This window comes from Aspergillus pseudoviridinutans (genome assembly GCF_018340605.1).
Source record: "Aspergillus pseudoviridinutans IFM 55266 DNA, scaffold_5, whole genome shotgun sequence".
Taxonomy (NCBI): domain Eukaryota; kingdom Fungi; phylum Ascomycota; class Eurotiomycetes; order Eurotiales; family Aspergillaceae; genus Aspergillus; species Aspergillus pseudoviridinutans.
The window spans coordinates 220476-245121 of NW_025091285.1; the positions used below are offsets into that span (position 1 = coordinate 220476).

At 48.3% G+C, this 24646-nt stretch overlaps 7 protein-coding genes across 7 annotated transcripts; all 7 read left to right on the forward strand.

The window, feature by feature from the left end:
- Nucleotides 1-685: 685 nt before the first annotated feature.
- On the forward strand, nucleotides 686-1300 carry Asppvi_007171 (uncharacterized protein; the record flags this gene model as incomplete). The annotated part of the gene is made up of 2 exons (XM_043303064.1): nucleotides 686-864; nucleotides 925-1300. The coding sequence occupies 2 exons, from the start codon at nucleotides 686-688 to the stop codon at nucleotides 1298-1300; spliced, it is 555 nt and encodes a 184-aa protein (XP_043158999.1).
- A 1001-nt stretch (nucleotides 1301-2301) lies between these two features.
- Nucleotides 2302-3795, forward strand: Asppvi_007172 (putative nuclear envelope protein Brr6; the record flags this gene model as incomplete). The annotated part of the gene is made up of 3 exons (XM_043303065.1): nucleotides 2302-2416; nucleotides 2476-3383; nucleotides 3442-3795. 3 exons carry the CDS (start codon nucleotides 2302-2304, stop codon nucleotides 3793-3795), a joined length of 1377 nt encoding a protein of 458 aa, XP_043159000.1.
- A 902-nt stretch (nucleotides 3796-4697) lies between these two features.
- Nucleotides 4698-6375, forward strand: Asppvi_007173 (trehalose-6-phosphate synthase; the record flags this gene model as incomplete). The annotated part of the gene is made up of 5 exons (XM_043303066.1): nucleotides 4698-4992; nucleotides 5064-5430; nucleotides 5481-5854; nucleotides 5925-6267; nucleotides 6327-6375. The coding sequence occupies 5 exons, from the start codon at nucleotides 4698-4700 to the stop codon at nucleotides 6373-6375; spliced, it is 1428 nt and encodes a 475-aa protein (XP_043159001.1).
- Nucleotides 6376-11059: 4684 nt separating this feature from the next.
- On the forward strand, nucleotides 11060-12584 carry Asppvi_007174 (uncharacterized protein; the record flags this gene model as incomplete). The annotated part of the gene is made up of 4 exons (XM_043303067.1): nucleotides 11060-11339; nucleotides 11392-11609; nucleotides 11684-11924; nucleotides 11974-12584. 4 exons carry the CDS (start codon nucleotides 11060-11062, stop codon nucleotides 12582-12584), a joined length of 1350 nt encoding a protein of 449 aa, XP_043159002.1.
- Nucleotides 12585-15875: 3291 nt separating this feature from the next.
- Nucleotides 15876-16643, forward strand: Asppvi_007175 (cutinase family protein; the record flags this gene model as incomplete). Its single annotated transcript, XM_043303068.1, has 3 exons — nucleotides 15876-16043; nucleotides 16104-16321; nucleotides 16376-16643. The coding sequence occupies 3 exons, from the start codon at nucleotides 15876-15878 to the stop codon at nucleotides 16641-16643; spliced, it is 654 nt and encodes a 217-aa protein (XP_043159003.1).
- Nucleotides 16644-18056: 1413 nt separating this feature from the next.
- Asppvi_007176 (amino acid permease) lies at nucleotides 18057-20038 on the forward strand (the record flags this gene model as incomplete). Its single annotated transcript, XM_043303069.1, has 8 exons — nucleotides 18057-18237; nucleotides 18288-18399; nucleotides 18445-18571; nucleotides 18622-18779; nucleotides 18829-19008; nucleotides 19061-19155; nucleotides 19206-19577; nucleotides 19626-20038. The coding sequence occupies 8 exons, from the start codon at nucleotides 18057-18059 to the stop codon at nucleotides 20036-20038; spliced, it is 1638 nt and encodes a 545-aa protein (XP_043159004.1).
- A 1137-nt stretch (nucleotides 20039-21175) lies between these two features.
- Nucleotides 21176-21631, forward strand: Asppvi_007177 (extracellular guanyl-specific ribonuclease RntA; the record flags this gene model as incomplete). The annotated part of the gene is made up of 2 exons (XM_043303070.1): nucleotides 21176-21190; nucleotides 21251-21631. 2 exons carry the CDS (start codon nucleotides 21176-21178, stop codon nucleotides 21629-21631), a joined length of 396 nt encoding a protein of 131 aa, XP_043159005.1.
- Between the last annotated feature and the right edge of the window lie 3015 nt (nucleotides 21632-24646).

The window sequence follows — 24646 nt, forward strand, 5'->3', positions numbered from 1 at the left end:
GGAGAGAGCAGTTTTAGAGAGTAGTAGACGGGAAATGAGGGAGATCGCTCATCGCGGATAAGGACAAGAGTAGAGTTCTATTCTATAGTAGACTAGTGATGATTGTCTAGACGAGGGAACCACTGCCGAGATCATAATGATCAACCCATCAATCAGCAGAAGCTGGCATGTCGCAATCAGGAGCGCCTTATCCAGTCCTCGTGCTGCCTGCGGCGCATGCGGATGGTTGATAACAGCAGAGACAATGAGCGGCCCCTCTCCCTCCAGTCTGAGGACCCTGGCGTCATCCGGCTGGTTACTGTTGTCTCGTCCTGTTTTCTTGTTAAAGGGTTCTTCTCTCTTTCTAGATTTATTGCCTAATTCCATCCATGGTTTCCATGGGTGCTGAGCAGTTTGTTCCAACTGCGGTTGCTACTTATTGATCGATGACTGGACACCAACCCTGGTGACTCAGACAAAAGACAGCCCTGTCACCAAAGCATTTACTTTTGGATCGCGCCTTTGTCCCATCCTTATTCATCAGCCTTCCGTCTCTTTCTCGTTTCGTCGCGTCTGTCTTATAAACATTCCCAGACAACCTTCCCCTAGTCAAGGCAGGCACTATCCGGCCTCCTCTTTCCATTAGCCATTTCATCCACGCCGCTTACCTCCCCTCATCGTTGATTCTCCCCTCACCAACACCAACATGGCATCCGAGACTGTCGTCAACAGTGATCTGCGACGGGCAAGTACCGAAGCAAAGAGGCAGCATGATCGCAAGGCCAAATGGGCTTACGGTGGCCGAAGTGCGCTTCCTCATGGGAACCTAAAGGCCCCTTTCCTGCCAATAACTCGTCCTGCGAAGCCACTGTGGCGTAATCCGCCGTGAGTTGTCCTTAAGGCAAGAATGACATAGACTCAACCACAAGCTGACCTTGACTTCAGCGCCATCAAGCGTTGGCATCAACAGTGCCTCAACCAGGTCGCGCGTGATTCCAGGATTGCCCTGCACTATGATATCCAAGAGATCCTCGACAACGGTACCTCTGATTCGTCTAGTGGTGAGGAAGTCGAGGAGCCAGTCGCAGTCGAAAAGAGCCCCGAAGTCATGATCGTTGACGAAGACGAAACCCTCAATCCATATGAGGTGTCTGGTCAGACAATCTTGTCTGATGCTGTGAACAAGGCCGTGGAGAAGTTCGAGACAAAGGAGACCGAGAAATTGGTCAAGGAATATGAGATCGTCTCACGTGAGAGCGAGATGGGAACTGGCTATCTGGCTGACGATGATTTCGAGCTGGTAGACCATGTTCAGCTGTAACGAGTTCTCTTGTTCATTTCGTCTTCAACTTGGTTCTCTATTTTGGCGTTTGATCGCGCTGCTTGACATGGTTCTGGGATCGGAGTTGGTTTAGAGCTTTTTATTCCTCGCGAATCGGTGGCTTTGGATTCTGGATGGTATGCTTCGAACATGTTTGTGCTTGTCGCTCTGTGATTTCGTAGGTGGAATCAGTCGATTCTACCAGTGGACCGTCCTGCTTTCGTCGTCCTTCTTCATTAGTCCTCCGTGATCACGGCTCTTCTCATCAGACAGAATGATTTATACCCCAGTAGTATCATATGAAACCCATAATTGATCGCATTCAGATTCATATGTGATTGATGCAATATAATTAAGCTGTCTTCAAATGATCTGTCGCAGTAAGACGAGGATGTTGCTAGAGATAAGTTGGGCACCAATGAGTCGCGACCGATGAAATGCTTTTGCTCGTGCGGGGGATCTATTTCCATGAGAAAGGTCCCAGCCGAAAAATACAATTAACCGTTACTATTCGCCAAATAAATGGTTCATGAAAATAGTAAGAAAAATGCAATAAATCTCTGCATTATCTCTGGCTCAAAGATATATTGTGACATACAGCTAGCTGTTTAAATGCGGAGTACGGAGAATACTATGGACTAGCTCCTCGCTGCTATACTGCAGCATAATGCAGCCACAGCATACTGTCACTAATACCTAAATATCAAACGAGATCTTCATCGTCCTGTATTTAGATAAAATAATATATGACGATTCTCCAAAGAGCGCTGTCTGATGCAGTCATAACCACAACAATGATTGATTCCAGAGCGCGATTCTAGAAGCGGTAAGACTAACCTGTTATGGCAATACTCCACAGCCCCAAACAAAGAATGATAAAAGTCGTCGTCTGAGCGACGGGCCAGGCCAAACTATCAGCATAATTTCTAGAATTGATGTCTTCAACCGAGCGTCCCTGATCTTCAAACCTGCATCCTCTCCTATATGCAGTAGCACTCAAGATGCAGAAACGGTCAGCAGAGAGTCCGATGGACTTTGAGTGGCAGACGAGAGCACCCGGGGACGTCACATCACCCTTCTACCAGCTCAGCATGCAACATGACAATCAGAAAAAGCGTGCGTCTTCCGCCATTACTCTAAGTTACAGAAGCTTTGAATATCTAACCTGAAGATAGGCCCTCACAGTACCTTCGACTCGCCTCAGAAGAAAGAAATCCCCGCTCTGCGAGCGCCAAATTCGCAACCTTTCCTCTTCTCCCAGAATCCGTCTCTCTCATCCTCAAAGAACCCCAAGTCGCTTTTCGGACAGTCAGCATTCACGACACCGCGCAAAGTCGACTTGGACTTTTCCTCCGGAGCCGAGAACATGTCGTCTCCCGAGAACGCGGACAATGAGGATACGCCCGAACAGCCCGCGAAAGCAGGACATCGGAACTCCCTGTTTGGCATGTACGGCAAGTTTGCCCCTAGTCCTGGACGCGGCGAGATTCCCAGATTGAACCATTACTCCAACGCCCTGGCGAGACGGGTACAGAAGCGACGTCGGCGGGACAAGGTGCTTGGGTTACAGCTACGAAAGGACGACAGTGAAGATGACAGCGATCGGCCGAGCAGCAGTGAAGGGAAAGCGGCTAGCAAGAAGAACTCAAAACAAAACGAAGGACAGGAAGGAAAGCCGACGTCGCGGTTATCGTCTTTTTCGGAATTTTTTGCCTTGCTCGAAGCGCATCCCAACGTCCCCAGCATTCTGTCATGGTGGGCTCAGTTGGTAGTGAACTTGTCGTTGTTCTCGCTCGCGGTTTACGTAGTGTTCGGGTTTGTGTCGGCCATCCGTGCCGAATTTGAGCAGGCTGCGGAGGAAGAGTCTGATAAAATCCTGGCTGATATGGCTGTTTGCGCGAAGAGCTACGTGGACAACAAGTGCGCTGGTGGAGAGCGATTACCAGCATTGGAGACGGCATGCGAAAACTGGGAACGCTGCATGAACCGGGACCCGGCCAAGGTTGGACGGGCCAAGGTGTCGGCTCAGACAATGGCTATCATCATCAACAGCTTTATTGATCCCATCAGCTGGAAGGCAATTGTACGTAGTCCACTCACTCTGTTCCCTTACGAATAATAAGCTGACCGCTTATACGCAGATGTTCTTTCTTGCTACTATTTCGACTGTTACCGTTGTCAGCAACTGGTCGTTTCGCTCCTTCAGAAACCGCTTCAACCAGCATGAGTATGCACCTCCKGCACCGACTTTCTCTCGACAGCTGTCCGGCCAACACCACCCGCCAATGCCGTCGTCGCAGTATCCTTTTCAACATAATCCAGGGCTTGCCTACGGTGACCACGCTCAAGGTCATATTCCAAATCTTGACAACAAGTCAGAAGTGCCCTTGATGCTTGAGCATCCGCAGATGGATTTCGTGACAGAACGGAGCCGTGATCGCGAAAATCACATGCGCACACCCAGTCCTGTCAAACGGAATCGACATTTTTCATGAGACTTCGTCTCCCTTCCCTTATTTTTCCTTCTGGTATTTATTTGTTTAACTACACGACATTTTTTGGATACAGAATTGCATTAGCCGGTGGATTCCGTAGCATCGATGGTTATACATTCAACTCTGACGATGTATGCTCTTTCCTTTCAGTTTTCTATGTGATTGAGGAATACTTGAGTTTGGCGGCGTCCACTGTGAGAAAGGCGAGGTATTGCATAGAGTCAGGCTCAGGAGTTTAGTACCTTGGTCCTTCATGTCAAAGCGAACGGAACTTTCCACCCTATGATATCGTGTAGCATTTCTCTAGCCTCCAGTACCTCCACGCCCTATTGATCTAGAGTAGCAACTGACTAGTGCGTGATTAGTGGAGGATCACCATCTATGTGCGCATCTTACTGCCCTAAGATGATCCTAATATGACTCCGACTCTGACTCTGTGTACATAACTAACCTAACACATAAAATGATTACCTTTGCCTTCAAATGCAGTTATCCTCTCTCGACTCGATACTTTTGACTGTTATGAGGCTCATGCGCCGTCGAACAAGCAATCTGCGGCCCTGTAGCTGGTCATTCGTTCCGAGCTTTTCCTCCCCAGTGTGCGGAATTGTGTTCCGGTCACCAGAAAAATCATAAGATGGACAAATACCCACAGGAACTGAGACGCGGCCGAATGGCTGCATAGTCGCCTCCATTCCTGTAAGACGTTTTTTCATACTGACGTATCGCGATCTATGTGTAAACGGCTCTATGACCAGGGAGTGTGGTTTAACTGTTTAGAAGTACTCTCAATAGTCTCGCTTCTTTGCATCACTCTTAGGAAGTAGACGTGCCTGATCGTTTCTGTTTCTTTACGATATAACGGCTTCTATAAAGCAGGAAAAGAGTTAATCAGCATCAATATGGCGGCCGACAGTTCGCAGGAGAAGCGCAACCTCATCATTGTTTCGAATCGCCTTCCTCTCTCGGTCAAACGCACCGATGGCTCATATCAGTCTAGTCTGTCTAGCGGTGGCCTGGTCACATCGCTATCTGGTTTGACCAAATCCACCGAATTCCGCTGGTTCGGTTGGCCTGGTCTCGAAGTCGCGGAGAAGAAGGACCAAGAGTTAGTAGCCCAGAGTCTCGATGAGCACAATGCCGTTGCAGTCTTCCTGGATACGAACCTAGCGAATGAGCATTACAACAAGTTCTCAAGTATGTGAGCAAGTCTTTGATTATGTCACGCCTGTCGTTCCTTCCTAACTTACTGTTGTTTTGCCTCGCAGACTCAATCCTTTGGCCTATCCTCCACTACCAGTCAGGCGTCGTCTACGACGACGGCCCATGGCAGGCCTACAGGCGCGTCAATGAGCTGTTTGCGGATGCTGTAGCAGAGGCAGCTACAAAGGGGAGCTTGATTTGGGTCCACGACTATCATCTCATGCTCCTCCCGAAGCTTCTGCGTCAGCGACTCAACAAAGAAAAACCATGCGCCATTGGATTCTCCTTACATACGCCGTTTCCAGCGGGAGATTTTTGGAGAGCGCTACCTGTCCGAAATGATTTGCTCGAGGGCATGCTGGCGAGTGACCTGATCGGATTTCACACGGACGAGTACAAGTCAAACTTTATCCAGACTTGTGCTCAGGTTTTGTAAGTGGTCTACCGGCTGAATCATATATTACATTCTGATTAAGGGACAGAGGTGCTCGAACGGAGATTCCCGGCCGAATCCAGTACAAGGATAGATTAGTTGAGACAGATAAGTTTATTGTCGGAATCGATCCACAAAAGTTCAAGGATACGTTGCAGAAACAAGAGGTGCAGGATCGGATCAAGCAGCTGGAGGAGAAATACAAGGGGATCACCGTCATTATTGGGGTGGACCGACTGGACTACATCAAGGGGCTTACGCAGAAGCTGAAGGGATACGACTACTTCCTGGATCGTCACCCAGAGTTGAGGAATAAAGTGGTCTTGATACAGGTCGCTGTCCCGAGTCGCGAGGATGTCAAGGAATACCAGGAGTTGGAGACAGAGTTAAGTACGATGGCAGGGAAGATCAACGGGAAACATTGTATTTGCACGTCCTATTCTATTAGTGAGCGAGTCAGTATACGGGTACTGACCTATGTGATCCTCAACAGCCACTCCCGATGGAATCCCCCTCCTCTACATGCATCGCTCTGTTCCCTTCACCGAGCTTACGGCGTTATACTCCATCGCGGATGCTTGTCTTCTTACATCTACTCGCGATGGAATGAACCTCGTGTCTTTCGAATACGTTGCCTGTCAGGAACAACGGCATGGCGTCCTAGTGCTCTCTGAATTCGCAGGAGCAGCTTCCTTCATGAAAGAGGGAAGTATCAGTTTCCATCCAGCAAACACAACAGAACTGGCAGACGCTGTCTATAAAGCTGTGACGATGGGCGAGGACGAGAAGAAGAAGAAATACGAGTATCTCAGAAACTTTATTGAGACTAACACCAGGTGAGTCTGTCTCTATCTGATAAACCTAATAAGGTCTGCTGTCCGCTGAACGACTTCAGTGCTCGATGGGGGGAGACGTTCATCGACAGGCTGTCCAAACACATCTAAATCTGTTGATGTAGAGTTGACGTAGTATAATTTGGCCGCATAACAGACAATTACTGTAAAGTACAGTTTTGTTCTACGTTTTCTCTAGAATTTACGATTCATGTGTGAATGTATGATACACTTTAAAGGTTGAATTCAAGCATCAGGGGGCAGATACTTGGATCCATGGAACTACTCTTTGCCCCCGTACTATCCCCCGCGTATAGTTCTGTATACAGTTTTCCAAACAGAGAAAGCCTGGTTGCATTGTGGAGTAGTTTCTGGAGACTATGGTGCTGGCAGCTCTCAGAACAAGTTGACATTATGAGCACTTGAGCTTGAATGAATGCAATAACTAAGTCTAATGTAGAGAACAGAGAAAGTTATACAAGCACATTGGCAAGAGGTCTCGCCAGAGAGAGCTCAAAGTTCGGTATTCTCAGTCTGGACCTCTTTCAGACCCTCTCTGCTGGAGTATCAGTATGGTGAGCAGTTTTTTGCCTAACCTGAACCATGAATCCAATGCTGGAAAAGTCATACGCTTAAGAAAATTTGACATCGATCCAGTGGATACTCCCCCAGCCTCCTCTCGCATTCTCTGTAGCTGGTAGGCCGGTTCTGCTCTTCACTGAAGTAGACAAGTGAATAACTCGAAAGCCATAGCAGGTCCACGACTAAAATTCGCGTAGTTCGTGGCAAGTTCCACGTTCTCTGACGGCTAGACAGTGGATACTTCTCCCGGAAGCGCTTGATTTTTTCTGATGGGGCGACTGGGGGAGTGGCAGGTTTTGCCGGGGGAGCAGTGAATAACTTCAACTCGATGAGTCTTCAACCATGGTCAACCACCATGATTCCTGCCTGCCACCACAACTTGAGTCACAATTCGTCATTCGATTCTGCTTCCAGCTCAGTCTGCAAGCGACGACAGTGAATATCTCTCGCTTAGCTACGCGAGAGTTAGTGTGATTATGTCTCCCTCCCCAGGTATAAATACCCCCATCTTCCCTCTCTAACTTCTTCTCTTCTTCCTCTCTCTCCTTGTCTTCTTCAACTCTCTCCTTCTCTCTCAGCAGCATCTGCTCTCTCTTGTTATTCTGCTTTTATCTTCCTCCTCCTTCATGCAACCCTTCGATCAAAGACATGTGTCTGCTTGTCTGTGTTGAACAACACTTGACTCCCTTGAGAATGATAGAAGCTAGGTTCCCACCTCAAACGCTCTTTTCTTTTGGTTTTGCCTTTTCTCATCTTTTCCCCCTTCCCCTCTGCCTGAGCAAGTGGACATCCTGCTGGCTCCTCGCTTCCCTGTGGAAGTGTGCACTGGTTTGTTGTGGACGAGAGTTGGAGTCACTTAAGGGAGTTGCCGAAGCGATATAGTACGCTCTCCCAGGCCTCAGGGCAACCTGAGTCACCTTGTACTCCGTACGGCTCGATACGACTCTGCTTCCGATCACTGCATGCTTTCGTTGGTTGAGTACGCCCTACACCAAAAGAGTGCTGTTGACCATGCCCGGGACACAACGTTTCGGCGCCGGCCATCTGTATCACAGTCTCTGGGGAGAGATTTCAACTGGCCCCTTGGAAGAAGAGAGCTCAGTCAAGTACTTGTTGGAGGTTTTACTTGTTTTGCCTTCCATGTATCAAGGACAGTTGCTTGCTCGTGGCTCCCCCATCTTCTGCCCTACCTATGCACCTCCCCTGTCATCATTCCCCTCAGCCCCCCTAGCAGTCGGTTCAACCCGGCTGATAGCTTTTATAAACCTTCTAGGAGCGCCCGAAGAACCGAGACTCGACGAACCGAACTCAACAAAAGGAACTTGTGGGAGGAGTGAGGGAGTGAGAAGGGGTCTTAGTCTTGTCTTTCCTTTTGTTTACTCTCTGTCTTCTCATGTATCTCCCACTGTACTTTGCAATTGAACTTATTCAACCCTTCCAAAGTATACTACTCAGATGTAGCAATGTAGACACTTGCTTCTGTTTCTATATGCTTCTCGTTTGTCAGTATCTTTCTGTAGCGGGTACATACATAGTTGCTTCTGCTGTAGTTGATTCATGTATGAGGTGTCGTGTAACTATTTGTTTTCCCAGTCGTACCTGCCTTCCTTCATATGTTCTATCATACTACAACTATATGCAGGGTCCTACTTACATATGTGGCTCTCGTCTCTTCAATCTCTCTGCGTGTAAGCTTAAGCTGATGCTTTCCGGCTGGAATACCTCTTCACTATGAAGGCAACTGCCACCAAGCGCGTCCTCTTCATTTTTACAGAGAGACAATCCCGGGCTTAAGAAGAGTATTCAGATTTTTGTTGATTATGCATCTCTGCTAACATCTCATGGTTACTTTTAGATGTGTCTAGCTCGCCGGTTATGCGTACGAATTGACAAAATCTTCTCGTGTGAGCTATAGGCTCGTTTCTTGATGCGACCGTCTCCTTCTCGAACACTCTGCAGAAAACGAAAAGGCAACGTGCATCTTTGCTCTACTCGACCAAGACCTAAATGCATATTCGTTGCGTGCTGCTGGCCGGGGGACACCCTCGGCTCCCCTACGGCTGCGTGGGAGGGATATTATGCTTGGTGATGCCTCCGAGGTGAGCTGGCTCAGGTATGGGATCTAGAAACGATACTGCATGGGCGATAGCTCATGGACTGACTGAATTCTTACTAGATTTGAGGCGTATACTGTCGCGAATGACCTTCCTCTTGTTTGCTCTAGCGAAATCGTTGCCGGGCGCACATATCTACAACAGTCCATAGGGCAGAAGATTGGAACATCCGTATGTGCCAGTGCCGTACGAGACAAAACGCAGGGCGAACACAAAACGCATTGCGCGAACGAAGTGTCTGAATTACTCGGTCATTGTTTTTGGTAGTGAGCGTCCTCGAGGTAATTGGAATCGCGCGCCATCCATCTCATTATACACTTTATTTGTGTGAAGGCTTTTCGACGAGGATCAACGCCATGTCTTTGCAGACGGCTGATGGAAACAATGCTGCGATATCCAGCGTTAATTCTTATGAAACCTACCCAAACCACCGAGATCAAGAATCCGATTGTGGATGAGGTTCTTGATGATTGCCAACAAGTTCTAAGGGCATAAGTAAATTACAGTCGAATGAGAATTCCTTTTCCCCCTCGTTCTTGTCAATAGGCAGCTTCATGTAGCAATATTTGGGCAGTATGAACTATCTCATTCTTACTGACAGACGTCTGGTTTGACACAGATTTCGTCTCTTCTGTCCATGAAATGCGTGTGTCACTCATTGAAAGGTCAGCTGTGCAGGTTTCCGAATTTCTGTTCGCTCGGCTGACTTCTCAGAATGGTTTGGGCTCTCCTCCATTCAAGACACTCTCCAGACGATGCTCCGCAGGTGGCTCGAGTGACTAGGAATGAGTACAATGGACTGACGATACTGAGCAGGTGCGTCCGCTGCATTGTGCTTAGTTACCTATGCGACTGCCCACAGTAGCTTCAGAGGAATATTCACATGGGAAGCTACGAGGACGGTAAGCTGCATATAAAATGCTTGCATTTTTCCTGATGGCTCCCGTCACTGTTTTATTGATCATGCTTAGAAACCTTGATGACACAGAACAATCCATCATATAACGTAACGACATCTTATCATACCTTGTCAGTGTGCACAGCCCTCCGTCGAGCACGATCTCGATAAGAGCCGGATAGTCGCTCAAGCTTGCCTCTTGGCTTGTCTCAGCCCTAGACAAGGCGGCATCCCCTGCCATTGCCCCGGTTCTTCACGCACCCGCGGAGATTCGACAATCCTGAGTTGGAGGGGTCGACGTTCGAGAGTGACGCCGAGAAGGAGAGCATCTGATTGAAATTCCAATCTCCTATAATTGCGTGTCTTAATCTTCGGTACGATTTTGTCATTGACTGGTCAGCATAATCATCATGGAGGGGATATGGAGTCTCTCTGGATACGGGGCCTATCCGGCGACCGTCGGGGTACTCTGCCTAAGAGAGCCTGACTTGCCAAGGATGATATATTTCAGATTGTATCTATAGCAGATATTGTTAGTTGAGTGACCCATCTGACTCGCTGAGTCCCTGTCTCAGCCAAGGCACTGTATGAAGGGGTCTCATGATTGTGAGAGGAAAACTGACCTTCAGGAAGACCTTTACGGACTCCTTGCCCATCAAAGGAAAGATCTTCATATTGCCCGGCACAACGGTACCCTGGATGTGATTGTCTAAGTTCATTTTGCAGAGCGTTGATTGGGGTGCATTTAGGAAAGCCAAGCTTGCCGAGCCAGGCCGTCATATTGCTAAAGATTGGTGGTCCAACCAGCGGGATTTCAAAGTAAGAAGTCGCATTATCATTGCAACCCAAGACTCTCCACGTCCTGGCATAGAGAAGCTATCCCGCTGATCATCCACATTTCATTTTGCTTTCTATGGCCTTATCTGCTGAATGTGGGGTAACCGCTATCAATATGACCGTCTATGTCCGTCGGCCAAAGCTCAATCAGTGTTTGTGAATAATATCCCTGTTAAGAACCTTCCCAAAGGCGGAAATGCGTGAATACTTGGCGAAGGAGAGGTGACGATTCACCAAATGCCTTGGATTGTTGGCAGGCGAGGAGCCAACTATAAAGCCTGGCAGGCGGCACGATCTGTTTCGGAACTTCCATCATTCTCAGAGCGTCACTGCTGATACACAGAGAGAAAAATATCTCGACAACATGAAGCTCACGGCTTTCTCACTATTGTCCCTTGCTTGTGCCGCTGCGGCCTCCCGAGAGGGGCAGTCGGCCATGGATCGCCTCATGTCTGTCAAGATCGAGCAGAGAGAGAGATTCAGGGCTGAAGGACTTTTCAATGCAAACCTGTATCCTGATCTGGGAAGCCAGAAGTGTGTCAATGGAAAAGCAGGAGAGTACTCGTGCGAGAATGTCGACCTTCTTGGCTTTCTCAGTCACCAAGCTATGGGCAGCAAGACTCGTGAGGGCAATGACATCTGGGGTATGCTCCCTGACTGAGATTATGTCCTGCAAGGCTCACCAAAAATCTGTAGGATGGACTTCACCTGATGGTCGGGAATTTGGCATAATTGGTCAAACCGATGGCACGGCTTTCGTTGAAGTGCATGCGGATGGGAGCCTCGACTATGTCGGACGGTTGCCAACTCAGACAGAGTCTAGCGTGTGGAGAGACATGAAGGTTATTGGTGACCATGTCTACATTGGATCGGAGGCCCGTGGTCACGGACTCCAGGTGTTTGATCTGAAGAAGGTGTGTCAAGTGATACTTACCCCAACCGTCTTGTGTCGAGTATGGATAGCTGATCCTGTATGCGGCATTGGTAGCTTCTGCGCACGAGTGCTAGTGAACCTACCACGTTCTCGATTTCCAGCGATCTCAAAGCCTGGTACAACGCTTTTGGGAGCTCTCACAATATCGTCGCTCACGAGGAGAGGAACATGATCTACGCAGTTGGAACCACCAGGTCTCTTAGCTGCGCCGGAGGTCTGTGGATGGTGGATGTTTCCAACCCCGCGAAGCCAACGTCGCCCGGCTGTGTGAACCAGGATGGCTATGTGCATGACGGTAAGCCGTTGCTAGGTCTGATCGTTGCGTGCCATGTTAACAATCACAGCACAATGTGTCATCTACAAGGGACCCGACAAGAAGTACAACGGACGCGAGATTTGCTTCAACTACAACGAGGATTCGCTGACCATCGTCGATGTCACCAACAAGAAATCCCCAGTGCAAATCTCCAAGACTCCCTACGCTGGCTCTAGCTACACTCATCAGGGCTGGGTTACCGACATGGAGAACATGTCGTATCTGCTGCTTGATGATGAGCTCGACGAGATGGACAAGACCGGGGTGGCCGCCAACGGGCATACTACAACTTATATTTTCGACATCCGCAACCTTGCTAAACCCAAGCATACTGGAATTTACCAGTCTCCCGTCAAATCGATCGACCACAACCAATACGTGCTCAACGGCCTGTCTTACATGTCCAACTACGGCAGTGGCCTGCGCATCGTGGATGTCAAATCCGTCGCGCAGGATCCCACGGGTTCGCAGGTCAAGCAGGTCGGCTTCTTTGACTGCCATCCTGATGATGATGCCGAAGGTGGCAAGGTTGAGTTTGTCGGAAGCTGGAGCGTTTATCCTTACTTCAAGAGCGGCAACATCCTCCTGAACAGCATTGAACGGGGTGTATTCTCTTTGAAGTACACTGGCCCGAAGTGATGACCTTTTGATGGCCTTATGGATCTGGACATTTTCATGATTGGGAAGTGTCATTAACGACCTGAATGAAATGAATTCAATACGTCCATCCTCCACGACTAGACGTAGATTGAAAAATAAGTCATATCCAGGGTAGAATAAGCCTTTGAAGATGCGCCAGGCTGAGATAGGTACAACCTCGCATCACGTAAGTAGTCTAATGGCTTGGTATTCGTGAATTGACAATGGTTACAGCGATGAGGGAGCCTCTTGTAAATCAACAAGTGTTCATACAATGCTGTGCTTGGAGTGCTTACACATCGAGAGTCTATGAGAGCGCAAGGTACTCCGTCAAAGGAGTTTTCAGACTCCAGTCTGAAGCAAACAGCGAGTATTCCGATCACTGCACCGTCAGATAACATTTAAAAAATTCTTCGGGGTAAATAGGAACTAGAGACGATAGATGCCAACTGAAGAAATGCGAAGGCACACATAGGCATTGCTTGAGCATATACAGACATTAATCTGCGTCAAGTGCCTTGTGAGATCCTAACGTTTTATCTTGGTGGTTTTAAAGGTAGTGCAAGGTTATGCTTTTCTACATAGTGCAGCCTTCACACTGATATTGCTTACTGGGGTCCTTCCCTGTGTGTTTAGTTTTGGTCAAGGGAAACCGGGGTCGAAACTGAGAACTGCTCATACTCACAATCCTGGCCTTCCAAAATCTATTGGATGAGACGCACTGCTGGAAACTGCCTGTCTGCGACCAGAACCGAACTTACTCTTGGGTAAGAAATCATCGCTAATCTACTTTCTCTCTGATCACTTCACATCGTTTTGTCGCTACCGGTGTGCATATACTGACCTCCACACTACAGTTCGAACCGAAGCCCCCCGTACGAAAGAATCAGGTCATACACTTTTTCGAATGCCATATGCCTTGGCGTCTATGAGATATCCGCTTCACCGGATGGCCACGGTCAATGGAGTTTGAGTCTCATTGGCTGTTTCCGTTGCTGATGCGTGCACAAGGCTCATTCGGGTTGAAGAAAGCAGCCACGCCTATCAAGAGTCTCGGTATGAGGGAGGCTGGAAGCCAAGTCTAGCTGCGATTGCAAGCCTGACGCTAATGTGAGGGCTTGGTGGCGCGCGCCAAGTATGTGGCAGATATTGGACGCTGGGGGAAGGCTAAGACAGTTCTTGAGCGTGGACTGAGTATTGAGGGGAAGACCGCTGAGTGTGGGAAAGAACTGTATGTTATTAGAGGAGGGTCAGCAGAGCTTGTAAACGTCAGTAGAGTGTGATGTTTGACTCACAATGAGCACTGGATGGTTGAACTGCTGTGTGTGTCTTATAGCAGTAAAGTATCTGCCGCTCAAGAGTTGAGCTGCTCTTATTATCTTTTCTTCAGTCTGCAGATGATTTCTGAATGATTCATGGTTTTCCCTGGCTTAATGGGATGATGTGTTTATATTCATGACTGATACTCATAATAGAATTTCACGTCGTGCAGGAGGTCTAAGTTCTAGAATCTGAAGGAATACCTATAAATCAGGCGCTGTAAACCAGTATCTCCCACTTGGTGCCTGACCCAGTTTTTGTATCGATAACGTCCCAACAAGGACCTGACTATTGGAAAGAATTTACAAGAAGTAGTCTGGCGCAGCAATAATATCCCTACATTGTAAAAACTTCCTTCCATTTTCGTCGCATTTTATCATCAAAGCTTATATCTACTGCATTGTGGTCATCTTCGAAGGGAACATATCTGAATCTCTCTCGTCTAGACGTATTGCTCTTGCTGGATAGTCGACCATTACCTATGTAATCTATCCAGCAATCGCTGCTACTGATGAGTATCTATAAAACGAATGCTCGTGGTCCGTCCAGCCAAGGGGCTCTCTGTTGCAAAGGCAAGATACATACACCTAGAAGGGACTAAGGGGCGATACCGGTACCTTGAGCAGGGAGCACCAAAATATCTTGGACTATGCAACTTGCATTATAATTTTATAGACTGTACGCACGATCTGCTACGGAAATAACCAGTTTTGACACGCCAGTATCATTTCCATGTAAGAGATTGGAAAGTCGGAATGTCTCGCGATAGCAATAGCTGGACAGCAATTATACGGTAATAGGATGTGCTCGGATGAATAGAGAGTCAGAGGCTTTACTGATAATTCTCCACACTTGTGACTAAATGACGGTCAAGTCGACTACACAAGACAGGCATTGCTCTCTGTTGCTGGCTGTAGATAAAGATGGAACTATCAAGGTTACTTAGACTGAGCTAGATAGTAGGACAATGTACATATCAGCACCAATAGTTTCTTTTACACATGAAGCACATCTTCCTTATCAGTCACGTAAGGCTTTAAGTCATCGTACATCTGACGGAGCTCGGCACTGAGATAGATATCCCTCATACTCATTACATTCTACGGATAGAAGTGGAGGAACCGCTCTAATCTTCCATTGCCATCCAGTAGGAAATATCTCCGAAATCCAATTTAGGGTAGAACCGTTTTGCGGAACCAGAAATAGACCGTGATCTCGAATTTGAGTCAAGGTACACTTTTGAGTTGGGCCACTTTGAGTCCCGCACGGAACCATGGGATGACATTGAAACTAAGTGATCCTACGACTTGTGGCCAACACCTCGGTTCTGCAAGAGTCTCCGTGCTGAAACTGTCTCACTACTACGAGTCACGAAACTACATTGGTCCAGCATTGCACGTAACTTGACTACGACGTTGCAGTGCATTTCGTTACCCCAGACACGAAGATGCGAAAGAATCCGGCAATTCAGGCGATAGAGTTCAGCCACAGTATGGGGTAAAAGGTACCGGGTCCAATCAGGGTTGCTAGTAAACCTTACGGATGCGTGGGAAATATTGAGACTTGAGGTCTGATGATCCACCCCACTCTGAATTGTAGGATCTAGGCCCAATCATCTGCAATAGTCCCGAAATGAGTCAGCGAAGTTTCCCCGAAACACTGCAATGCTGAGACTTGCCGACAAGCTTAGCTCAAGCCCTAACCACGAGACTCCTGTACATCCATGGTTCTTCCCTTGACTATCTGAGATGCCTCGGGTCGGCAGTTGACGAAGATAAGGTCCTGAAAGGCTTCCGAATATACATCCTTCGGGAGTGTATCCAAATATGGATGTGCTGAAGGGATATAAAGCGCGTGCTACGCATGGTATTGAGTGCAGTACCTACAGCATCTTCTTCTGCCAGGTCATCAAGACTGCTTCCAGTCATTTTGGCATTCCAGATCAACCCCTAGCCTGAGTTCCTCACCGACATGTCTCTGCGCTCAGTCTTTGTAGCTGCCATGGCCACCCTGGCATTGGCGGCACCTGCCCCCCAGATTCAGGCCCGCCAAAGCATGACCTCCAACGAACTCGAGAGCGGCCCTTGTCGTGATGTGACTTTTATCTTTGCTCGAGGCTCCGTCGAGCAGGGCAACATGGTATGTTTCTCACCCAGGGCGTTCCTAACGTGAGTACGGTGACAGAGTTGACGAACTTAGGGGTCCATCGTGGGACCTGGAGTCTGCAGCTCGCTGAAAAACGATCTCGGCTCCGACAAGGTCGCCTGTCAGGGCGTGGGCGGCGCATATACCGCCCAATTAGCCCCCAACTTCCTTTCTCAGAACACGGATCAGGCATCCATCGGTGCAGCCGCGGACATGTTCAACCTGGCCAACACTAAGTGCCCGAATACGAAGATCGTGGCTGGTGGATACAGGTATATCCTCTGCATCTGAAACGGTGAAGACCCGCCGCTAACCTGCTATAACAGCCAAGGTTCTGCCGTCATAGATGACTCGATTCAGACGCTTGATAGTGATCTGAAAGCTAAGGTCAAGGGAGTGGTCCTTTTTGGTTTCACCCGTAACGTGGTTGACAAGGGACAAATCCCGGGTTACCCCACGGACCAGACCAAGATCTATTGCGCTGTTGGAGACCTGGTTTGTGATAATACACTAATTATCACCCCGGCTCACTTCAGCTATGGAGAGGACGCAGGTGATGCTGCCAAATTTCTTGCTTCAAAGGTCCAGGGTTGATGGTGGATCATGATGACAATGTCAACTGACTGAGAAAGAATAATTGGAAGAGCTGGTCTGTCCATAACTATTTTCGATGTATCTATGAAAGTAAATTTAGGAACTTCTTGTTTAATTCACGTATGATGCAGTTATTCGAGTGTGAATTATTTTTGGCCATGCGATTTTAGTCCCAGCAAGACCCATGGAGACATGTGACAGAATGCCCTCTCGACTATCGGACGTGGATCCTGACCCAATTCGCTTTGCATACATCTTTGCTAAGTTTGAACGAGGAATCATACATACGCTTGCATCGCTGCATAGTCTTCGTATCCGGCAACTGACACAATCTTAAAACACCAAATCCTTGATCTTTCCAAGACACGCTTTTGCTCCTTACCTCGCTTTAGCCTTCATCCACACAACCCGAGAGTGAAGTTGGCCTCAACCAGACACTAGCTCAGCTCAAGATGCCACAGCGCATGTAGACAAGGCAAGAGTAAATGATTCCTACAACTAGTAACTTAACTGAGAAATCTCTTGACTCTTACATTAATGAATCTTGAGAAAATTGATGTGGCTGACTTTGAGGCTAGGACTCTAGGCAATGAAGACAAGCAGAATAACTGTTCACACATGTTTTACCGACTGTGAGGTATATCCTCTACGAGGTGTTGCAAAGTTTAGCCGACAGCATGCATAACCCGCCCTTTTGAATCGTCTGGGCGTTCGTTTCCTCATGATCCAGCACCTACGATGTTTGCGCTGCGTATATGCGATATCGCAAGGAGTTCGAGCCGAGTCAACTATACCGTGCTTCTCCACGAGAAGCTGAAGCTATGGCGCAATACATCATGATAATGGCGATCAGGAAAGACCTTGGATACTCGTATAACTGCCGAGATTGCTCTTGAAGGCGCCGTTATGCTCCGCTTCTTGGCTTTCTGAGAAGCTGACCAGGGGAGACTTGATCGTGTAACAACGGTACGAATATTCATTCAGGCTAATATTAAAAGGCACACCACTGACGCTGCATGCAGAAGAGGTAGTTACTGTATTTCGTGCAATTCAAATGCACAGAGTTGTATTCCTTCCTCGACTCTCAGAAGTCCTGACTTCTCTCAGAATACTGCAACTGAATGACTGCGGGGTTGAAAATGTCGATAACGTGGTGGGGGCGACGATCTGGGTGATAACGCTCCGCTACGAGAATATCACGACATCTCCGACAAATGAGCATGGTTTGTCCCTGCCAATGACAACGGATCTAGCCCACGTGCTTCTTGACCGAAACTGAGATTTCAGCTTAATAGTGCAGCGAGGCAGTCAATTCGTGTCTACAAAATCTCGCTCTCCCTACTTCGTCGCTCTGTCCGCGAGCCAATTCTATCAGCAAAACCAGGTAGTTCGCGAGATTGCAGGCGGCAGCCAATGGCAGCAAAATCGAACAAGGATGGAGCCACGTTTGGAACAGAAAATCAGGTTTGGGACGAGGAGGGCTGTCGAACTCGTTTCGCGGCGACCCATGTGGGAGAAGGCGCAAATGATGTGTTTGCAGCGCCATTGAAGCGACATCTGCGTTCGAGACATTTGCAAATGATCGCTATTGGAGGTATGTCTCGCTTTCATGCGCAAGCGAATGCACACCTAACATCAAGCCAGGAATCATTGGACCCGGCTTGCTGGTGGGTTCGGGCAATGCCCTCAGCAAGGGCGGTCCAGCTGGCGTGTTGATCAGCTTTTCTCTGGTTGGTATCATAGTTTTCTTCGTCATGTAAGTTCTAGCTAAGTCTCTGAATAACCATGGCTGATGAGCTAGGCAATCACTGGGCGAAATGGCTACACTCATTCCGGTAACTGGCTCCTTTACCGAATATGCGCAGCGTTTCATAGACGACTCTCTTGCTTTTGGGTTAGGATGGGCTTACTGGTATCTATGGGTGACGGTAGGCCGAACTTGCTCTTCTACTGTGACAGTTAGTCCTGACCACTTTAGGTCCTTGCCAATGAATACAATGCCATCTCKCTTGTTATAGGATACTGGACTGATGCAGTACCTCAATGGGGTTGGATTCTCATATTTTGGTTCCTATTTTGGGGTCTGTCTAATCTAGGCGTTTTGGCCTATGGCGAGATGGAATTTTGGCTATCATTGTATGCTTCCTGCGAATCTCCCTACGTGCATTTGATTGACCATTACCAGAATCAAAATACTGGCCCTCCTTGCGTTCTTTATACTGGCGATTTGCATCAGTACAGGGGGGATAGGCCCTCAGCCAATTGGATTCAAGTACTGGCATGATCCAGGGCCTTTTGCGGACTCTATCAATGGTGTTGCAAAAACTTTTGTCGTTGCTGGAACGCTATATGCGGGAACAGAAATGTAAGTCAGACGGTTGAATTACAGACACGAAGTACCCGTGTTGATGGCGTAGGGTTGGCATTACTGCAGGGGAATCGGCGAATCCACGCAAAGCTGTCCCGACAGCCATCCGTCAGGTATTTTGGCGGATTCTGATTTTCTATATCGGTGAGAAAAAGTCACCAACTAGCTTAGATTCTGTCTACTGACTGCTACAGGAACGATGTTCTTCATCGGAATCCTGCTTCCATACAATGACAAGCGACTACTGGGCGGAAGCTCCAAGACAGCAAGCTCTCCCTTGACAATCGCATTGACGGATGCTGGTATTTTGCCTGCAGCTCATCTGATCAACGCGCTCATTGTGATCAGCGTCATATCTGCAGGAAACGGTTCCCTCTACGTAGCGTCACGGACTTTGCTTTTCATGGCTCGTAATGGCAAAGCACCTCGATTCATCGGACGCACCAATAGTGCGGGGGTACCCTGGGTTGCGCTGATATTCTCCAACCTCTTTACTTGTATTGTGTTCCTGACACAGTCTTCGGGGGCCGGAAAGATCTATTCGGCTTTGATCACTTTGTCCGGTGGTGAGTTGACTCCTCGTCATCTGATTCTTGTCCGTTAACAAGTGACAGTGGCGACATTCATCGTCTGGGCCGTAATCGGAATCTGCCATATTCGCTTCCGTCAAGCCTTGGTCGTGCAGGGAGAGGATCCTGCCAAACTGCCCTTTAAGGCGTGGCTGTATCCGTGGGGCACATACTTCGCCGTCGCACTGAACATCTTCCTAGTATTCTTCCAAGGATACACGGCGTTTTTAAATCCCTTCAGCGCGGACGATTTTGTGATCAACTATATATTGCTTCCTGTGTTTGCCCTGTTTGTTTTGGGCTATAAGTTCTGGAACAAGACTAGGTTGGTGAAGCTAGAAGAGATGGATATCTGGACAGGTAGGAGGGAGTCATCAGACGAAGATAAGGCGGATGAACCGCAAGCCAAGGAACAGAAATCATGGTTGTCTCGAGTATTGGCCGTGGTCATTGGCTGAGGATTTGTTATAGTAGATTTAATCGGTAGTTTTAGTTCATTCAACATGCTGAGTTAACTCAGGTTTATTCAGTTACTGCTTGATACCTTAGATAGACCTCGGCCCTGCTGTCGTACACGTCAGCTATCGGCCTGTGAATCTGAATCAAGATAATATAGTTATTCCACCAACAATCAACCGTGTATGAAGAGAAGTTGCAGATATCTATGCATAATTTAGAGTAGACAGGTGGGCTTCAAGGCGGGTTACAAATTGAGGTCTCTGATAAACGGGAGCAGTGCCATATTAGGATGCGGGCCGCCATGGCGGATTTCCGTCGGAGATCCCAGTGGAAGTGCCCTGATTATTAGATTCCGAGACGATCATGCTCGTCGTGGGGAAGTGTATGGGCGAGAATGATTCTCTTGTAGTGGGTTCATCGAAACGCTCTGTACGAAGAGATGAAGTCGCTCGACATGGATCCATTCTGGTATATGAAGACCTGAATTGACGGGTGAAGGATCCCTGGAAAGAACACTCAAAACCATCAGATCAACATCGTGATATCAAGAATGCCGAGTGATTGGACAATCCTTGTCGAGTTATTCGGCAGACCATCGACTAGCGCCTCGGATAAGCACCGACTAATAACCTCCTCGCATCGAATCAGACCGCGCCCTGGGCCAACGGGATCACAACGAGGGGATCTCCTCTCTATGCCGTGATGCTTTGGCCGCCATTCACTTCATCACGGGATGTGGACTATCCAACCACAAACGCTGAGCAATCTATGATTCGCTTCCACAGAGAGACTGGACTGTTTCGGATTTGCCGCCACCGGGCGTCGTCCTCCAGATACGATCAGCATTCTGACGGGATCGGCATCACCTCTGCCGAATCGGTTATCTATTGTTCTCGCGGAGAGCACCGAAATGTAACCCCAAGTCGTGGTTAATCGTATTGACTATCGCGACCCGCGACTGGCATGATGTTGTACAATCTACAGCGTCGGGAATCCGAGCGACCAACGATGTCTAGACGACCAGGAAACGAGAATATTTAAGCGTGGCATTCCCACTGGATCTCAAAGTTTCGTACCAAGGAACATAGCTCGGATCAGACCCTCTGAAGATCCTCCACCTTTCCCTGTCGATCAAGATGTTGTACAACAAGGTACGTCGCCGATACACCTCGACCCAGATAAGCTTTCCACTAACCTAACAAAACAACCAGCTCATCACCGTCGCAGCCCTGCTGCTCGCCCCTGTCCTGGCCGCTCCTACTGAACTCAACACCCGCGCCTGCGACTACACCTGCGGCAGCAACTGCTACAGCTCGAGCGACGTGAGCGCCGCTCAAGATGCTGGTTATCAGCTCTACTCCTCTGGCGAGACCGTCGGCAGGAGCAGCTACCCCCACAAGTACAACAACTACGAGGGCTTCGACTTCTCTGTCTCCAGCCCCTGGTATGAGTGGCCAATCCTGAGCTCCGGAGCGATCTACAGCGGTGGTTCCCCTGGTGCGGACCGCGTTATCTTCAACAGCAATGATGAGCTGGCTGGTGTTATTACACATACCGGAGCCAGTGGAAACAACTTTGTCGCTTGCACTTAAGCTGGGATTTAGACAGCTGTGTTGGTGGTATATGATCGGTTGTTTGTCCCCTTTGTATGTATGTTGAGCGAAGGACTCTTCTAAAATCAATTCAATGACGATTCTTACTCGTGGTTCAGTCCTTATTCTTACTTATTGAGTAGCTTTGGAGTTGGACACGTCTTTAGACAAGGTCATATATGATAAGATGATTTCCTTGACGAATGTATATCTTCCCATCCCTTATAGCTCTGATAAATTGCGGATAGTCTGCTCGGTACTTGTCTCTTTGGTCTCGAGACTTCAGAAATAGCTTCAAACCGGGGACAACTCAAATGTATCTTTCAACTAGACATATATCCTTACAGAGCCTTCTTCAATTGTCCTTTTTCCTCTTTACTGTAATTGTCTACTGTGTATATGTATAAAGTAGATTTTGCAAGAAATGTTTTGCGTCGTACGGGAGGGTGAAGATATATATCGAATTCTAAGAGCATTAATGCAAGGAGCATAACCAAGCTACTGAATATGCTTACTGCGAGGCCTCTCTCCCATTTGCCATGGAGCTGGGCGATACGTCCCAGTCTGCCAGTGATGGATGAAATCCATCCTGCTCGACTGAGAATTACTATCACAAGACTCCTTGCCTACCTTATCAAGTGCTTGGTTGCTTACCTACGTGCTGACACTTTACCTCACATGACATGGGCCCAGCAATAACATCTCCTTCGCAATGGCAATAAGAGCTGTAGTCATCTATGAGCTATCTTATGCCTATTAACCATGACAAATGCGCAACACGGTATTCTACCATAGGTACGAGCTTGCTGAGTTTCCCGGATGTCAGGTCCATCATATCAGAGCTGGTTAAGCAGTCGCCTCCAACCGGCAAACCGATATGGCAATGGAGTCTGTGTAGGAAGATCTACAGAGAGACCAGGCAATCTTCAGTAGGGTGAGATTGTTAGACGATTCATGACTAACGAACAACGTGATCGACAGGTCTCCGTTTCTTCTCCTGCCTTGAAGCAGAAAATTTGCCTACGGATCAATTTCGACCTTGATCAAATAACCTATTGCTTGAAGAATAGCATCCGTCCAACGACTCCTAATGCCACAGTACTACAATGCCCCCGTCCTTCAGGCGTGAAAGCGACTAGATCAGACACTGGGAACTGCCCGCGCGGCAGAGCAAAATACATGGTCGATATTGCGCTGTCATCTGGTAATAACCTGCCAAGCGCGATACGAACGGGGACTGGAAGGCGTCACAGTTGCATGGGTGAAAGGATTGACATAACCTCGCTTATCGATGCTCGTAGAGTGTCTCCGTTGTGGAGCCTACGAATCTCAGGGGTTTCCAATCATTTGCATGATTCAATGAGAATACTGAAGCAGTGCAAGGGAGAGCGAAAGGCTCCCTGCCCCCGACGGTCTAGTATAACCTCCATGGAGAACAGGATTGCAGGCTGGGATCAGAGCGTACCGTGCCTGGAACCCGAACTTCTGATTGAAGTTATCAACCCATGGGAAGGAGCAAGCAGCATCCAGGCGGGATAAACACAACAGATGGAATCAGAAAGGCTAGGCTCGAGGGTGAAACGGTGATTGCACTCTCGAGTTTATCACGATCGAAGGAACTCATGGACTCCTTCAAGGAGCACGCGGTGTCCGAACTGAAAGAGACATCGCCGTATTAGTTCCCTCTAAACGGTTCCTCGAGATTGAGAGAAGGAGAGGAGCGCGGAATCCTTGCAAGAGAGATATATGAGATGTCAGACGCCCTTTGACAAGCACTCAGACAATGTAAGAAAATACCGCGTCGCATCCGCCCATGTGCGATGGAGGAGAGTTCAAGGTTGCAGGGGCCTGATGCTGCTGCCTCTGACATCGACCACGCACCCGTGCTGAATTTGAACCACCGGTTCCGGAGCTGTTGACCTGACAGCGCGTCAAGTTCTAAGGTGCAGAGACTCCTTCACCAAAAGGGAGGTTGAATCCGTGTATTGACGGCTAGTATGCCATTGACTGCTGTAGGCGTCGTCCTGTGTGCTCCTGTGGGTGAAGGAACCTGTTTATCGACTATTGAATTCTGCGAAACACAGGCAAATACTTGGGAGACGCCTGAGCATGAGGGAGTCCATGCAGCGCCGTTCCTAAGCCAGGTTCGATCACGAGCAGCTATCAGAACATACCGAATGAGTGGCCATTTCTCTCTGCGACACAAGGAAACCATCGAGCGATATCGCGTCAGATCACATCGGATTTGTTGCCATTGCGGTAACTAGATTGGTAATCTGGCTGTGTTGCTGCACTACTCTGTCGCCGTGCAGTGGAGAAGATAATACCCCGTCAAGAAAAGCCAGGTCGGTTTCAGGCTATTGAGAATTTGTACTTGGAGTTTCAAGGCTCAGACACATTCCTTCCAAATGCGAACACATCGTCTTGAGCAGTCACAAATTGGAAGGCAGATATTCGCACGTGGGAGAAGAAGATGGTATAGAGACGCGCCGTAAGTGAATTCCAAGCACGATTGGGAAATTTCTTGTGGCTGTCTTGAAGCTCAAAGATGATCAAACTCCCGTCTTCCTGCTCTAATTTTGCGACACAGGGCGGGAGGCCACGATCAGGCCTTGTATGATCGACATAATCCTGTTTCAAGCAACGTATTAGTTAAGATCAGTCATTCATGAGTCCACTCAGGCCAGAGTATGAGACACTACCTGAATTTGAGCATCGCAACGCTGCAACACGACACTTTCTGAGATCTGACGTGCCAACGGTGAGTAAAGGATCTTAGGCCACCCATTGCCACTACATTAAGCCCTGTCCATAGACGGCCAGATGATCACATGTGCTCTGTATCCAGACATGACGCCATTTGACGACAACGTTTCTTCCTTGCTGCCATCAGCTCTCCCCGGACAGGTTATATTAAGGGGCGACCAATGACGATCTTTGGTACGAGAAAGAACGAACAGACCAAAAGGAGCGCTAAGCGTTCAACTCTGTCAACGCCGCAAGGTAACCATTTTA